The 17,500-nt window shown below is 36.6% G+C and overlaps 1 protein-coding gene across 20 annotated transcripts in view; it reads left to right on the top strand.

Moving 5' to 3' along the window:
* The window catches only part of LOC122252994 (uncharacterized), a 36,707-nt gene that overhangs the window by 836 nt on the left and 18,371 nt on the right, over positions 1–17,500 (top strand). For 2 of the 20 annotated variants that reach the window (XM_043015740.2, XM_043015734.2), the window contains exons 1-12: positions 4,962–5,060; positions 6,203–6,337; positions 6,771–6,914; positions 7,269–7,457; positions 8,057–8,167; positions 9,071–9,241; positions 10,886–10,933; positions 11,718–11,890; positions 12,022–12,184; positions 15,453–15,491; positions 16,672–16,827; positions 16,955–17,044. In XM_043015740.2, the coding sequence (XP_042871674.2) occupies positions 5,031–5,060; positions 6,203–6,337; positions 6,771–6,914; positions 7,269–7,457; positions 8,057–8,167; positions 9,071–9,241; positions 10,886–10,933; positions 11,718–11,890; positions 12,022–12,184; positions 15,453–15,491; positions 16,672–16,827; positions 16,955–17,044 (1,449 nt within the window). In that variant the 5' untranslated portion in view covers positions 4,962–5,030. Of the gene's footprint in view, positions 1–3,608; positions 3,690–4,959; positions 5,061–6,202; positions 6,338–6,770; positions 6,915–7,268; positions 7,458–8,056; positions 8,168–9,070; positions 9,242–10,885; positions 10,934–11,717; positions 11,891–12,021; positions 12,185–15,452; positions 15,492–16,671; positions 16,828–16,954; positions 17,045–17,500 lie in introns of those variants that run through there. The other 18 variants (XM_086533349.1, XM_043015738.2, XM_086533350.1 and 15 more) reach the window with 13 other exon arrangements.

The raw sequence follows: 17,500 nt of genomic DNA, 5'->3' as shown, positions 1-17,500 counted from the left end.
AAAAGAAAAGTTTGTAGTTTAATGTACAGCTTTGGCAAGACTTCGAAGGGGTGAGAGTAATTAATTTTGATGTTCGGGGAAGGGGAGGAAGATGCTGTGAAATTCAAGTTATATTTCTCTTACTGTGAGATTGTTTCGTGTGATTTTCAGCTTTTGTGATGTAGGTTTTCTTTAGGTTTGCATTCTTAGTAGGAAGAAGGGATTCGGATTTTCTGTCTTTCTTTCTGTTTTGCGAGTGAAAGATTACTTGGCAAGAGAAAGTGATTTGGTATTTTATGCAATTGGCAATCAAGAATGTTTCAATTTATTATTATTTTTTTTCTAATTTGTACAGTTTCTGGTTTTGTGGTTGCTAGAATTTGAATCTTGATATTTCTGATGGAAAATATTTGGTTTCTGTTGCTTGTCTTTAGGAAAGTTTAGGAAAGGCTTGAAGACACTTGCAGTAGCTCTCATATTAGTTATTGTGTTTTGTAATGATTTAGCTCTGTTGAAAGTTCTGTAATCTGAAACCTAACATTTGTGGCACAGTGTCAAGTGATCCCCAAGGCCTCCATACTTTCGGCACTCCAGCAAAAATGACAACAAACCCCCACCACCTATATTCTGGCAAAGTAGATCTTGGACTGGCTCTGGGAAAATTACTCGAGGTCTGCAGTTTTTTTTCCCCCATGCTAGGAGAGATGTATTGGTGATTTGTTGGCCTTTTTGCGGTGCTGACAGGCACTGAGGTCACGAGGCTAGTGGGAAACTTTCAGTATTCAGGTCGATTTTACACAGGGTACTGGTTCAATTGGTGAATTTCGGTGGATGCTATTGTCGTCTCTAGGCTCGGAGGATAGACTAAGACCGTGCATAAAATTTGCCCAAAATCTGTCTTTTGAAATGTTTTTCCTAGATATTGGTGATAGTGAAGTAAAAAGGAAAAAAAAGGCAAAGAAAATTAAAGAAAAGAGAATATTTGTATAATTATGAAAGAATCATGAGTAGAGGAAAACTAGCCACTGGGCAATATTTAGTCTTGTGAAAAGAGTAGTATTTAACTAATAGTGACTCATGATTAGCATGACTACAGACCAAGCATGAAATCTACTTTTGATTACGATGTCCAGTTGTATTTTTGTTATGTTATTGTTGTATATATATGTAGTTTAGATGATTTTTGCCCGTGAATATTCGCAAATTCATGCAAAGTTAACTGAACTCCTTGATATACAGTGTTTCATGTTTGCTGTTAACCCTATGACGACGGTGCATCACACTCGTGTGACACAGCCAAACTCCCAATGCCGGGGCGTCATGCCAGTGTGACGATTACAATGCAATATTGCAATAGCCCGGCATATGGGTCTTCGCGTAGCGAGTGCCCCGTTGGGAAAGGGTTAATAGTGATTTTTGTGGCAATTTGTGTGTCATGATATAAATTTTTCATTGCTAGTTTTGAGGGTTGATCTCTGATGAGTGAACAGAGAATGAAACTTTGTTTTGGCACCATTTAGCTATATTTTCCCATAGATTTAGTGATCATCACAGGGAAGTGATATTTAATTTGTTGTGGATGCCAGGAGCATTTTGAACCATTAACAAGGCATGTAATTTGCCACTGCCAGTTTAGCCATTTGCTTCGTGGCACCATCAGTGTAAAGGAGGAGTGTATATAGTTGTTAATATTGTTTGTTTCTTTATTACAAAGAAGAAAATGTTTTGCTGGACTTGGTATTCCTTCTTTCATAAATTTGTGATATTATGTCACACTGAGCATACAGTGTGTATCCCTCTTGTATGGAGACTAAAATGCAGGTAATATTTATCTAAACATAAGTCTCACAACATGGCTGAACACAAAAAAGTTGAGAAGATTTTCAGTACTCTAATGTGTAAATAATCTCGAGTTGGGTGGAAAAAAGTGGGGAGAAGCACAAGTCTTTACATTTCACCAACCCTCCCGTAGTGCTTGCCTGCACCAATATCATAGACCCCATCTGCAAAAGGTTATAGGAAAATTGGACATAGCTTAAAGTGCATTCTATGAATAAATTTCCTTTTTTTTTCCTATTTCTTTCTTTCTTTGGCTTTATTCATGCATTGGCCCTTATTCATCTTCATCTCAAGTGTAGTAGGATAGCTTTACCTTCACCCAAAGTATGGTGGGATATCTTTAGTAGATTATTAGATAATAATCTGGCACCTAATGTTTGTAAGCGTTGAATGCAAATGGCGACATTGCCATGACATCAAGTGCAAACAAGTGCTAATCTTGTGGGCAAAATGTTAATGGGTGCCAATTTCTTTATTTACCAGGCCAACGTTTTGTCTTTTACTCACTTCTACAGTTTTAGATCTATTTCCACCATTGATTTTACAGCCTTTTACATTTTTTTCACCATTGATTCTCTCTCTCTCTCTCTCTCTCTCTCTCTCTCTCTCTCTCTCTCTCTCTCTCTCTCTCTCTCTCTCTCTCTCTCTCTCTCTCTCTCTCTCTCTCTCTCTCTCTCTCTCTCAATCCTCCATCCCACTGTCCACAGGAAGAACCTAATTGAGTTGAAAGTGTTTTTAGTCTAATAGATAGGAAATTGTTAACAAAAGATGTATATTCTCAAATTGAAAGGCAAGAAATGCAAGCTAACATGTTAAAGAAGTGCAAACACTGAATATTCAAGATGAACAACAAAATCCCAGGGCTAAACTAAACTAGCACTCCACGCCATCAAATGTGAGATGACCAGGATGACGCACTTAAGTGGAAAGTTAATAAAAACTGAGTGCCTCTCATTTCCTCATATCACACATGCTCTGATGAGGGGAAATGCCACCAGTGCCTTTGCTCTCACCATAATCAGTGGAAGGGTCACAGGGGGGGGGGGAGGGGGAGGTTTTCTTTGTGTTCTCTTTTCCTTTTTTTTTTTTTGTTTTGTTTTGTTGTGAAACGAGTGAATGATCTGTGGAATCTTTGGTGATGATGAGGGAGATGGTGTATGTTATTTATGCTGTATATGATCAGGTTGTAAGGCTATTTTAAGAGCTGGTTTTGAATTATGTTTTGTGTTTATGATTGAGCGATTTATTGAGATTGATAGGAACGTTATTTTCATGTCAGATATTGATTATACTAATTTATGTGCTTAGCCATAATGAGATTTGAATAATGTTAGAGATGACAAGGGGAAATGATAACAGTTTGACTTGATTATAGATTATAGTATCTCCTGAATTTATCGCTTTTGACAAAGATGCTAGTGATGCTTTAGGAATTGCAAGGTTTATTCTGGAGAAGGTGCTGATTGTTGCAAAGATAAATCACAAGTTTTGATGACTGATGAGTGATCAAGCTATATACAAGAGGAGAAGTATATAGATTGAAAAAGCATTCCTTTAGTTTACTTATGTTTCTTGCAATATTGGTTTTACATTGAAAAGGCACAACAGTAATTTTCATTTTATTTTCTTTTTAATGAAGATACTTTTTCAAAAAATAAATGAGAACGAATAATGATCATTAGAAAAACAAAATTGTCAAACATTGACACAAATAGATAGCCCTCTCCACATAATAACAAGATAACCAAAATGACGCGTTTACTCCGCTGATAAGATTAATAGATTATCACCAAAAAGAAAGGAGGGGAAAAAAAATTAAGAAATAAGAGTGGTCATACGATCACTTCACCTCGCAAAGGACAGAGCTTTGTGTATGTATGAGTCCCCTTTCTTTTCTTATGATTTTAATTATTATTAAATACCAGCATCAGGGTGTGACAGTGTTGCATGAGGGTAGGTAAGGGTTATTACCATAATGGCACTTCAGACACAGAGTTTTTGTTTTTGTTCTTCTTCTAGTGCTAACTCTTTTTCTTCGTCTTCTTCTTCCACTTCTTCTTCCTCTTCTTCTTCTTCTTTGTCTTTGTCTATCCTTGTGTGTGTGTGTGTTCATAAATGAGTAAGCTTATGATAAGTGTATGAATAGGGTGAGATGTCAAATTGAGAAGTAGCAGACATAATTTGCAAGTTAGAAGTTGGATGGAAATTCACACCAAACTAGGACGAGGGACAGAGACAGACAGAGACAGAGACAGAGACAGAGACAGAGACAGAGACAGAGACAGAGACAGAGACAGAGACAGAGACAGAGACAGAGACAGAGACAGAGACAGAGACAGAGACAGAGACAGAGACAGAGACAGACAGAGAGACAGAGAAGAGAGAGGGGGAGGGGGGTGAGCGAGGAAGTGCAAACTCACAACATCTCCCCGCACAAATCCCAAGGCAGCAAAACTTTCGTCGCAGAGCCTGTGCCTGTGGGAGGGGATCAGGGCAAAGTGATATATGCACACAGGATCTGCAAAGGAGGGGTGGGATCACGCTGCTGCCTTCAATTTAAGTGAGAAGGATGGAAGGAGAGGAGATCCTGAGAAAAGTATTTGGTGTTAGATATGACCAACGTGTTTAACTCTTAGGGCGTTGTGTGAGGAGGGAAACATTGAAAAGAAACAAAAAGCTCATTGAGGCTGTGTTTCATTTCATCTTTTTTTTTTTTTCTTATGCTATCGAGTTTGTCCTTTTATTGATGCTTTGCTGAGACAAGTTTATGTTAATGTTAATGTTAAAAAAATTCTGAACCGGTGCTCAGTGTGTTTGTAGCTGATATGGACTGATAAGAATTTTTGAAAATAGATTTTGATAGATGATAAAAGGAAAGCTAATGATTTCCAAGGTAGAAAAGTGAGAAATAAGTCAAAGCAGATAGTTGAGATTGAGAAAGTGAAAAAAAAAACTCCAGAAAAAGATTTACAGACCATTTTACTGAAATTAGTGCTAAAGACTGAAAAATGGGATTGTAATGAAACAAAAAAATAGATATAAAAGTATTTTAGTCCATTGAAATTGTTACTTCAAATGCATGCCAGAAGTTAAAGTGGTATGAAAGTGAGAGATATTCACCTAATGTATTCATTTCCACTAGAAAAGTATTAAATTAATGGTGACACTAGGGAGAGAGAACATTGTAGAACAAGAAAAAAAAATAAGTGAAAATGAATGTATTCCAAATGGATCCCAACACTGTAAGCTTCAATATCATTAATGATATCAGTATATAGATAATAGTGCTGCTGTTATTGTTATTGTTCTTGTTTGTAATACTATTAACCCTCTCTGGACGGGTGGTACACTACTGTACCGCACATTCAAAAGCCCAGTTGCCGGGTGGCACAGTATTGTGCCAGCCATTTAATTGATTTAGGCCTAAGTGTTCAAAAGGCTTGGCATTGTGACATTCGTGAGTGGGTTAATTGTCGTCTTGATGATCAGCATTATCAACATTATTATCATCAATGATAATGATAATGATGATAATTTTAGAAAATATGAATGTCAATAATATTTATTAGTAGCTGGAATAGTAGTTGTAGAAGTAGTAGTAGTAGTAGTAGTAGTATTTCATCATTATTATTATAGATTAGGCCAATTGGAAAAATGTTCAGGGGTCCTGTAACTTTACAGACCCTAATTTGAGGAGCTGACTTTTGATGACAATGTTTGATTGAGGTTGAAGGATTGCACTTCTGGGTCATCAATTGTGTCTTGCAATATTTTTCTGGGGGCATTAAATCTCAAATTAGTTTCTGGAAAAGTAGTAGATAGATGAGCGTGACGTCAACTGGTTTGGCTGCTAATGGATATATATTGCATTTTATTTTATAGTGTTGCAGTAAGCTTAATATGATTTTTTAATTAGCCTTTATATTATTTTTATAATGGTGGTTATTATTGATGATATCATTGTTATTATTGTTAGTAGTAGTAGTAGTATTGTGACAGTGATAATAGTAATAGTAATATTCTTCTTATTATTAGTAGTACTGTAATCATCATGAACATTAACACTGCATTCATAGCAATAGTAAACAAATCATGGATGTGAGCAGCTGATGTAAGGAGGAATTAAGAAAAAAAAAAGAAAAAAAGAGTGGGCAATATTCTGTTGGCATTTGCAATCAGTTCCTTTCATTCACCCTATGTGACTGAAATATCTCTAGATTTTGTAAACCATATAAGAACCAAGTGGAAATTAACCAGTTATCATCTGCTCCTCACATATGGCTTGCAAATGCTTAAAAAAAAGGGGGGGAGGAGGAGAAATTAATCCCTACCCTTTAAGTTACTTTCTTAATTACCCTGTTAACCTATCATCTTTTCCTCACAGGTGGCGGGGGATCATCCAAGTGTCTTTGAAGCATGGTACAAGAAAGTAGACCCTACTGGTAGCGGTGTCATCCAAGCTGGACCGGCTGCGGGATTCTTGAAAAAATCCGGACTCAATGATAACATCCTTAGTCGAGTAAGTTTCGGTTTTGAGGGTCTGCTCTATTGTTGTTGTTGTTGTTATTTTTGTTGTAGTGTGGGAGTGATGAAGGGGGGGATTTGAGGGAGGGGAGGAGTGGGGGAGGGATTAATAGGTTAACCCCTATAGGGTCTTAGATTTAGAGGTTTTTGTGGTATACTGGATGTGAGGTTTATTTTTGTTCTACTTTTAGTATGCAGTTATTTCAGCTCAAATTGTTTTAATTTGGATGATTATGGTATGCATAACTTGGACTTTCTTTCTTTCTTTCTTTTTCTTCTCCTTTTAGTTCTTTAAGCTCCAGTACTTCTTCTTCTGACTTTTTCACATGCTTCTCCAAGTGTGCACACATACATGAGGATAAGTTGCTGTATATCTTCCTTCAAGAGTTATTTAACAGCTTTACGAATCTTACTCCCCGTACCTACAGATATGGGACATTAGCGACCCTGGCGGTAAAGGCTACCTGGACAAGGCTGGTATGTTTGTGTCCTTGAAGATGGTAGCACTGGTACAAAACGGCAAGGAACCCACCTTAGCGAACGTCAACGTGCCAACGCCGCCCCCAAATATGGTAAGGCCACTTGGGTTCGGTTGTGAAAGAGGTGAGGGGGAAAGAAGTGGTAAGGATGGTGATAATGATTGCTGTGATAATATTGATGATGTCAATAATGATAATGATGGTAAGGGTCTTGTTATTATTGAAGATAAAAAAAAAAAGTGGATTATACTGATAAATGAATGATGATTGGGATAATGATGAGCATGATTGTAATATTACCATTAATTATACTGTTAATAAAGAGTTGACTAGGCAGAAAAGAAAGGAAATATAGTGCAACTCCCACCTTTTACTGACTTACTTTCTTTTTTTTCAACTCCATGGAAACAGCACATTTACTTATTCTATTTCTTTCTTCTCTTGCAGGGTGAACCTCCCCCACATCCACCACCCCCAGTCAAACCAGCCCCCCCACACCAAGCTGCTGTGGCTGCGGCTGCAGCTGCATCTACGGCTGCTCCTGGGGTGTGGACTATAACCCCAACAGATAGAATGCGCTACGACCAAATATTTAATTCCTTGGGACCTGAGGCCAACAAGCTTCATGGCAATAAGGTTTGTGGTTTCATGTACATCTTGTGGTTCTTAGCTTTTAGGAAGTTTGGTAATCTTATTTGATAAAAAGGAGGAGGAATAAGAGGGAGTGGGAGAGGGAAAGGAAAAGGAGAAGGAAAAGGAAAAGGAAAAGGAAAAGGAAAAGGAGAAGGGAGATCAAGTGGAAGAAGGAAAGGGAGAGGGAAAGGGAAAGGGAAAGGGAGTAGGAGAGGAAGAGGGGGGAGGGGTAGAGAAAGGGAAAGAGAAAAGGAAAAGGGAGAGAAACAAAAAGATTTGTAGAGGAGATAAAGTAGATAAAGGTAGACGAGTTGGAAGACCTGATTTTAAATACTCATTGCTCAGAAGATGAGAGAAGAGGAAAGAAAGGAAGACTGAAAGGGTTGGGATGAGAAGGGAAAGGGGAAAGGCAGAGAGCAAAGCAAATTGAAAAAAAGAAAGCGGAGGCAGTGGTAGAAGCAAAAAATTTGAACGAGAGAGAGAATAGAGACAGAAAAGAGAGAGATAGAGGAAAAGGGGAAAGAGAATGAAGAGTGAGCAAATAATGGGAATAAAGAGACTAATACCTTGATGAATATTTCACTCCTGCACTTCATTTACAGGTTAGAGGTGTTATGCTCAACTCCAAGCTTCCTATGGAAACGCTCGGCAAGATTTGGGACCTGTCTGACATGGACAAGGATGGCTCGCTAGATCGTGTAGAGTTCTCTATTGTAAGTATATGTAGCCTAGTGCTGAAATGCACATTTTTTTTTCTACATCAGAATTTGGTGCAATGGAAATGCAATGATATAGATTGCTTTCTGTTTTTATTCCTAATAAAGTTGGAATCATCTTATTTTGCTTTTGGTTGAATGGGGATTATTAGTTTAGAAATGTGATGGACAATGTTTTCTGACAGTTAAGCTAAACCTATTGATATGGGAGTGCTTGATATGTGCTTTGTCCGCTACTTTTTAAAATATTTTTTATTATATGTTTCCTTTTTCCTTTTTTGTTCATATGCATGGTTCCACAGCTAGTTAGTCACCGAGGAATTAATGGGTAGATTTACCTGTATCACATATTTACCCCATTCCTTACATTGCAGGGAGAGAACATGTATATTGCTATTATAATTGTTATTAACAGTATAATGATAGTAATAACAATGATGATTATGATAAAACAAATAATTCTACAAATTAGTTACAAAGATGCAGTCAAGTAAGCCTACTAATTGACTCGTTAGAGACTATGTATTTCTAGAACCATCAATGTCTTAAACCATAGTTGACAGTGCATTTTCCCATGATCAGTAAGTTGAAATGTCAAAAATAACATTTTTTTTTTAACCCATTCATGCCGGGGCGATTCCGGCTCTAAATGGTTGGAATGCCGGGGTATTCGAAAGCATAAGCCTAATGCCTCGGGGTTTCTCTGGTGCACTAGCCGCAAACGAGCGCTGTATGCCCACTCACCCGGCACGCTGGCCTTGACCAAATATCTCGTCGCCGGCGTCTGACCAAAAAAACACTGAGCGTGATAGCAAGTCAACCGGCTCGAATGGGTTAAAGACTGTCACCATTTTATATTCAATCCCTAATATAAATACCTTGTTCCTGCTCTCTCTACAGGCAATGCATTTAGTATACAAGGTACTAGAGAACAATCCCATGCCACCTGCTATCCCGCAAGAGATGCTCTCCAGTGCACAACGGGCTGGTGTCGCTCAGGGTCCAGTACCTGCTCCTCTTGCTCCTCCATCTCAACTACAACAAGCTGATGCCAACAAGCAGCAGCCGAAGGTATGGTATTGCAGCTTCAGGGTACTTGTAAGTTATAAAACTAAATTCCATTGAGAGAGAGAGAGAACTGTACGTTATTTCTGTTTAGGTATATAGTTTTCCTATACTGTATGTATACTTTGGATAAAAATTACTTTATGATGATACTTTGGAATGATAAACCTTTTTATAACCTGTATCTGTTTGAAATGATTGTTTAGAAGTTCCTTAAAAAATATGATGATATATTAAAGCTGTTGATTACTAGTCAAAATATCATGATATTTTTATTTACACTGTTTTTGCCTTTCCCAATGTTTAATGAGTGCATGATTGTGATGGAGTTACTTGCACATAATGGTTCAGTGTCAAGTTAAGTATTTTTGTATTTATCAGGGAATGCGCATATAAACAAGACAAGACTTAGATATTTAACAGCACAAGGCTTTGGACTGAAAGTCGAGAAACCATTTTCAGTTGACTATTTGAAACATAGGATTTTATAAAAAAAAAAAAATATGGAAGATATTAAATGTTTGGGGCATATTTGTTGAAAATTAATGAATTGAATCAGTAGACTTACGATGATTGGTCAGAAGCATTTCAGAACTTGACCATACAGATCAGCTTGTTTTTGATGAAAGAAAGGATTAGATTGGACTTATTTTATGAATTGCTTTACCACTGGAATGGGATTTGTATGCCAGCGATGTATATCAGCCAGGCAGTAGGTCTATTGAAAGATATATATAGTGACTGCTTCATGGGTAATCGGATTCTCTATTGAAACTTAAACATGATTGGTAATCTTCATATTTTGCTTCTGCTATTCTCGGGAAAGTTTGTGAATTGCTAATGGGAACAGCATTGGGTAGTTGGTAAAAATCATGCATGGTAACCAGGGAGGCATGAAGAGAAAAAAAATGTGGTGTTATAGATATGGTGTTTTTGATAATGGTTGTCTTTATATCTCACTTAGGGTGGTGATTAGAAAAATTTTCAAGAGGAAATGGGTTCTGATATATTGCAATATCTGTTCTTGCTGAGTTATTGAGTGGATATGTTGTAACTGCTTGGAAAATTTTATTAGGGGTATCTTCAAGATGTAGGTGCTAATTTAGAAATATAAATGCATAATAGAAAAGGTGCCAAAAAAAAATTAATGTTGTGATATAACACAAGTTCTCCACTTGAATCTTTCATTCAAGAAATTTTGCTTAAATGTGCAGCGTTGAAATATCAAAAAGAGTCTTGTATGATTGATTTCATCATATAATTGCAAATATAATGATAATGCTTTTGGAGTCCTCCCCAATAACTTGGGTGCTTGGAGAGAGAGAAAACAAATGAATGGGAATCCCAGCCCTAGATAATTATGATATGATAAGTAATTTATTGGAGCTTACTTTTGAAGACCCCTTTGATGTCCTGTAGTTTTAAAGAAAAGACTTCTTCGTTAGCATGATGTCACAGTGAGAGCAAGGGTAATGCTACTGCTGTCATTATTGTTCCTTGTTATTTTGTATGTATTATTTAAAGAGTAGGGTATGTGAAGTAATTGTGTCTGCTTGCATTTCTTTTTTTTTTTTTTGGTTAACCCCCTCTTTTTTTCCCCTCTCTTACATCTCTCATATTTTTCACTTTTTTTTTGTTTTTATTTTGAAGATCTTTACCACTGAGATTGAAGACATCGATGGAAAGCCTGCTGAAAAAGTTAGTTTTTTTTTTAATACTACTATACTACTCTTACACCAGCTTGGCTTGATATGGAATATCTTTTTAATTTTTCCTTGCTATGTTACTTTTTATTTCCTTCTTTTTTGGAAATCTCATCTCAAATTATCAATACATTTAGTGAGCGAAACTGAATGGCTACACACGCATTTTGTTTATGCCAGTCAACTGCCTCGATAGAATCTACCAAAAATATGCGCTGCTATGCCAAGTGAGCGTAAAAGTAGTGTGGCAATGGTGGTATAAAATTCGAGTCCATATTACAACAGAAATTTCCTGATGTTAAAGCATGGTAGATATTTTACTGAAAGTTCTCCCCTTTTTTTTATTCATTTTTTCTCTTTTTCTTTTCCTTTTCAATGTTCTTGCAAATATTAATTGTTGAATATATTTTTTGTTTGACATTTCTATCACTTCATTTGTCATTTTCTATTTTGTGATGAGAGGAACTTGAATGTTAGGATGTATTCCTCAGATATGATTTGGTTTTAAATCTGGTGATAAGCTTACAATAACATCATGGAAAAAAACAGGAACTAACACTCTCTCTCCTTCATTATCTTTCTCTCTCCCTCCCTCTCTCTCTCTCACCCTCCCTCCCTCACCTCCTCACTCCCTCCCTTGTCTTGTCTCCCACTCCCTCCCTTTCTCCCTTCCACTATTTTCTATTGCTCCTATTCTTCCTCCTCCTCACCTTGCCATCCCCTCCATACTCCCCTACTTCTCTCTCTATCCTATCTTCCTGCTTTCAACTCTGGTCCAGCAGCCCTCAGGCCCCCCTCCAGCCCCATGGGTGATAAGTGCGGCCGAAAAGGCGAGATACGACGTGATGTTCCACAACGCAGATCTGGATAAGGATGGCTTTGTGAGTGGGAACGAAATCAAGGGCGTCTTCCTGCAGTCTGGCCTTCCACAGATGGTTCTTGCACACATATGGTGAGTTGGTGTTGCCTTTTGTGTTTTGTTATGCATGTGTTTTTGTTCTTCATCTTTCATGGTATTGGAATGGATGTTCTTGTTTCTCTTTCTCTGTTTGATGAGAGTCAATATGCTTGCCATTCGTGCAGGAACCTTTGTGACATGAAGCAGACGGGGAAGCTGACCTCGGAACAGTTCGCCCTGGCCATGTGGCTCATCCAGCAGAAGCTCAATGGCACAGACCCCCCAGCTGCCCTAACCCCTGAGATGGTGCCCCCTACCATGAGGCCTAAGCCTTCCACAGAGTCTAATGTGAGTTCCCTTGGATATGTATATGTTGTTGTTGTTATTAGTATTGATTACCCTTTCATTCGATGATGACTTGATGGTTTCAGCTCCTCTTCCTCTCATTGGAAGAAGAGTATTTAGGGATTGATGTAGGAGTTTGTTATTATTGTTATTATTATTATTTTTTTTTCGTTTTTGTTGTATGTGTGTATGCGGACTATTGGAGTGACATGGCAAGCATACCAGATCTGAGTAAAGAATGCAGTGTCTAAATTGCTGTCTGGTGCTGGTTTAAAGTTCAGAAGTTCTTACAAAAGGAAGAGACTAACAAAAGATAAACTCGACAATCTACTTTCACATTTCTTGAATTGAGTGATGCAAAGTATGTGACTGAAAAGTAATTAGGGAAATAACATAAGTAAGGGTCATTATGGCATTTTAGAATGGAGTGGATGTTTTTGAAGGCATAGTTTGAAGCTCAAGGTGTACAGAATGGGAATTGCACAGTTTAAACATAGAGAGACGGTGCCTGTTTTTATTCAAGGAGTGAATTTTCTTGAGTAAATGTGGATTCAAGTTGTGAGTGAAGAATTCAGTTGGGATGACTGTCATATGTACATATCATGGAAGAGATGTAGATATGTACATACCTGCCTTATAGTTGTGTTTGTTTATATGAAGGGATCTCAGGTAAACAGTTTGCGATATTCATTATTGTGTATTGTAGTGTTATGTGATGTGTTTTTTGTAGGTCAATAGGTTATGGTTATTAAAACAGAACTTGAAAAATGAAATTTTGCTATAGCTGTACCCTATTTCCTATAAAAACAAATTGATTATAGATTAAGTATAAATCCAAGAAAGTTTTGAAAGTAATTCATTAATCTCCAGTTATTTTCATATACTACTCATTCTTCTTTTTAAAACATGCTTCAACAAATTCTTAGACAACGGGCAACATGACATATGTGACGAGAGTGGATAGCAGTGTTTCTTTATTATGTAATGTGTGATAATGTCTTAGTGAATGATGATGATAATTGCAGTTATAATTACAATAACTGCTGTAATATTCACCAAAATGGGTTTAGTTTAAAATCCCAGATGTAGATAGCACTGCTCTCTCTTAGCACCAGCAGGCATGACTAGTGCCTGTCCTGGGGTCCATGCCAACAAAACTAATCCCATTTGTAATGGATTATTGTTATTATAGTAATGATAATAATAAAGAGAATAATGATAATGATGCATTAAAAGCTGTATTCATATGATTTGACAAACAAATATATTGGCATACTTCAAAAAAGAGTAGCTATTAGTAGCTATTACAAATGACATTATTTCAAGGTCTGGCATTGTTGATGGTAGTATGATTGTGTTTGTGTCAGTGGTTGTATATGTTTGCTATTACAACCTTTGATGTAAGAAAAAGTGTTTGTGTTTGAAAGTGCTGTGCTTCAGGTCATGTCAAGATTGGATTAATTTAAAGACTGAGGATATCTTCAAGAGCTTCAGAGCCAAAGCAGAAAGCAGTCACTTTGAAGGACAAGACACATTGTTATTAATATTTATTTATTATTATTTTTTTTTTTCAAGCACAGTTTGTTGTATCTTAAAGAGTGTCACATTAGCTTCTTTATCTTCTAAATTTCTTTTTTTTCTTATTGCAGAAATTTTTAGACTTGGTTCCATTTATTTTGTTGATTATAATGGCTTTTAAAAGAAGTAAATTTGAACATCGGAAAAGGAGGGATATTAAATAGAATTCAATAATTTTTGGACAAGATGGAAACCTGTAATGCATTCAGTTAGTTCCACTGTCATATGGGAACTGTGAAACATTAGAATTTACTTTTATATAATGTATCAACACTTAACCCATTTACACCAGGGCTTATATTTGCCTAGTGCCACTTCCGCTGGCTTGATAACAAGTGCGTGTAGTGATCAAGTGTGAGATTCTCCTGGAGCGATGCACCTTTCACACGCCCAATTAACGGGGTGATAATAAGAGTCATCGGCAAAATATGCACTTGATGTTATATCATGTTACCTGGTGCCAGGGAGTTAAATAGCTCCAAGAATACTTTGTATTTTATTAGATTTGATCAAAGTGAAGTAGAAAAATTCAGAAAAAAAAATATGTAAATATTAAGTGGAAAGGTCACATTTTGAAAGCCATGATCCTCTAATTGTGTTTATAAACTATATTTAAACATCACTATGAACTTGTTGCAAGACATGAGTCTTGTTCATTGTATCCTGTTTTCCAAAGTACAACTTGTTCTCAAAATCCAGCAACTGTGGCAAAAATATTGTGCATTATGTCATTTTAACCTCTGTATTCTGATTTTATATAACCTTATATGTATTATTTTCCAGTTACTGTTTGTGTGCACTAGCCTATCCTATCCTATTGATCACACACGCACACGCACACCCACACGCACATGCACACGCACACACATACACACACACACATACACACACACACATACACACATACACACACACACATACACACACTCACTCACTCACTCACTCACTCCTTCTCTTTCTTTTCTCTGTTTATTTATTTATTTATTTATTTCTCACTTTCTCTTTTGCCTCTCACTTATGGAAACATGTACAAATAAACACAAAAGCCATCGCATGCATTTATCTGAAGATGAAATGTAGCCCATGAAACAAAATGAAAGGTCTTCCAGACTTTTATATAGTAATAAGCCATTAGTTAACAATTTATGGGCTAGCCAACAGTCATCAAGCCATTATTGATAATAGGGGAAAGTTGCACGCTGAGCAACACCCTTCCAAGGTCAGGTGAAAACTCTCTATTACCAGACCTTTGTGAGAAAAGAAAGATTGAATGGAGATGCATTGCAAAAATTGACTGAAATCACTGATCAAGCAGTGCAAGACCCCAAAAATGGCTGCTCAGTGGTAGTGAGCTGGTTTCCAGGCCATATAATGATTTAAGCTCCTCATCAACATTGAGTTCATCTTCAGATAAAGGGTGACTTGACTATTCTTTGACTCTACACCTTTTCACTTATGCACACTTGGTTTATTTAAAGTCTATGCATGTAAATGTGAAGAAGCTATGTTTGTACAATGTAATTGTTATAAACACACTCTGGGGGAAAAAAAAAGACTTTAGTAGATAAGCCACAGGTGTTGGTTTACACAGTAGTTTTATGTCTTTGTTTTTTAAGAGGCAGTTTTAGTGAAAGCTTTCTTCAGGTGAAGAACGGCTAACGTGTCTTTCTTTCTCGCATGGGATCCAACACAGGTGGATCTCTTAGGGGACCTAATGTCGAAAGTGGTCGAGGTATGGTCTTACTTCATGATGTTGGTTCCCTTTTTTTTTATAAATATTTATATATTATCATTACTATCATTGATATTGTCACATAAGTGGTCTTTTGCTATGCTTTGTAGAAGCCTGGGAATCAAGTGACTTGCTAATATCTAGCTGTAGGGAAGCTGCACACTGCTGTATCAGCATTTGATCCTTTTTGTGTATTCATTCATTTATTGTTATTCTAAGCATTTTGATCTTGATTAGTGCTGTCTTCTAAAACTTTTTTTTTCTACATTATTTTAAAGGGTACTAATGCTTCTTTAGTGACTTCAATAATTTATATATCTATATATATGTACATATATATACATATATATATATGTATATATATATATATATATATATATATATAATTTTTTTTTTTTTTTTTTTTTTTTTTTTTTTATTCTGCACCACAGGTTGCTCTTATAGTTGTTATATATTGAGGTATTGATCAGCTAAGGCAGTATGGCATGACAGGCTGTTCTTAACAGTAGGAGGTTTTTGTTTTTTTCTTTGGTAATATCTTGCATAGTAAATGATATTTAAGTGAGCAATTTCAGTTTGTGACTCCTAACCAAAAAGCTGCATCGTCCATGGGCTGTGTCCACACTGGTAGTGACTGTGCATGGGCAGGTGGGAGCTGATGGAAATTGTTTTCTTTGTGTCCTCACAGAATAAACTATTTTATGGGGAACCTGAATGAGATTGTTCTTCGTTATTTCTTTTGCTTGAACTACGAGGCTCAAGTGAGAGGAGTTAACTATTACCTCTTCCGTGTTGGTCTGCGCTCACTTGCAACCAGTGTGGACAGGTCTCTAGGCTACAATGTTATAAAAAATTTTGCTTCATCCCACTTCTGCAGTTTGCTGCCAGTGTGGACATGGTCATAGGAAAAGTAAACCACTTGAATGATTTAAAACACTTAACATAATTTTTCTCTCATAAAAATTGCAATTTCTCTTCCTATTAGATACTTTCAATTCCAAGCACTTCTATCATTTTGATCTGTTACACCCTTTTCTGTCATATCAGCATGCCTTTACCCCCCAGATAATTTGACTATAATTACTTTTCATTTTGTCTTCAAATCCCCAAAATAAAAAGAGTCAAACATTGGAAGACTGAAGTTTCAGTGTGTCTCACCTGGAATTTGAATTGCCTGCAGGTCGTTCCAGCAAAGCCGCAGTATAGCAACCCAGAGCTCCAGCTGGTTGCCGATGAGATTGAGGAGCTCAATGCCGATAAGCTCAAGCTGGAATCGGAGATCCAGCAAAAGGAAGCCAGCATTAGGGTGAAGAACAACGAATTAAAAAATCTTCAGGTGTGTTTTGTGTGTGTGTGAAGATTTTAAAATTCATTTTGTGTATATGCAGTATATATTTGTGTTTATGTCTCTCTGTCTGTCTGTGGTTTGTTCACTTTTTCAAACTTATCTTAAACTTTTACAGACCGAATTAGACACCTTAACTTCCACCTTGCGTCAACTGGAACACCAGAAGGGAGCAGCGCAACAGCGATTAGATGACCTTGGGAACCAGGTAAGATAGGGTCATTGATTTTTTTTTTTTTTTTTCAGTTTAAAACTTCATCCTCAGTTGAAGATCTTGAATTTTGATATTGCTTAGTATGCCTGAATCCTTGTTGTTTTGATTATTATCTTTTTATGTACTGTATTTTAATTGTTTTCAGTTAGTATGATATGTATTTTTGAGTATGTTTTAATAATTTATGCATTTGCTAGTATTTATATTATTAGTGCAACTATTATTCCTAGCTTAAGTACTCTGCATCAGCCCTGTAAGAAACGGCTTCCTTTTTCACACTGTTTTGCCTGTTCATTCTCAAGTTTTATACACTTTGAGACCATTATGAATTGCTGGATTTTTATTTCACATTTTGAACTTGTATGCATGTATCAATTGAATTATTTTTTATCACTAGAAAAAAAAGATATTGAACTGGTAGCAAATACATTTATTTGAAAAATGCTATTG

The sequence above is a fragment of the Penaeus japonicus genome, unplaced genomic scaffold (assembly GCF_977035675.1).
Source record: "Penaeus japonicus unplaced genomic scaffold, GWHDUDI00000001_assembly GWHDUDI00000039, whole genome shotgun sequence".
NCBI lineage: Eukaryota > Metazoa > Arthropoda > Malacostraca > Decapoda > Penaeidae > Penaeus > Penaeus japonicus.
Note: the sequence above shows the minus strand (reverse complement) of the source record. Positions and strands in the feature narration are given on the sequence as shown.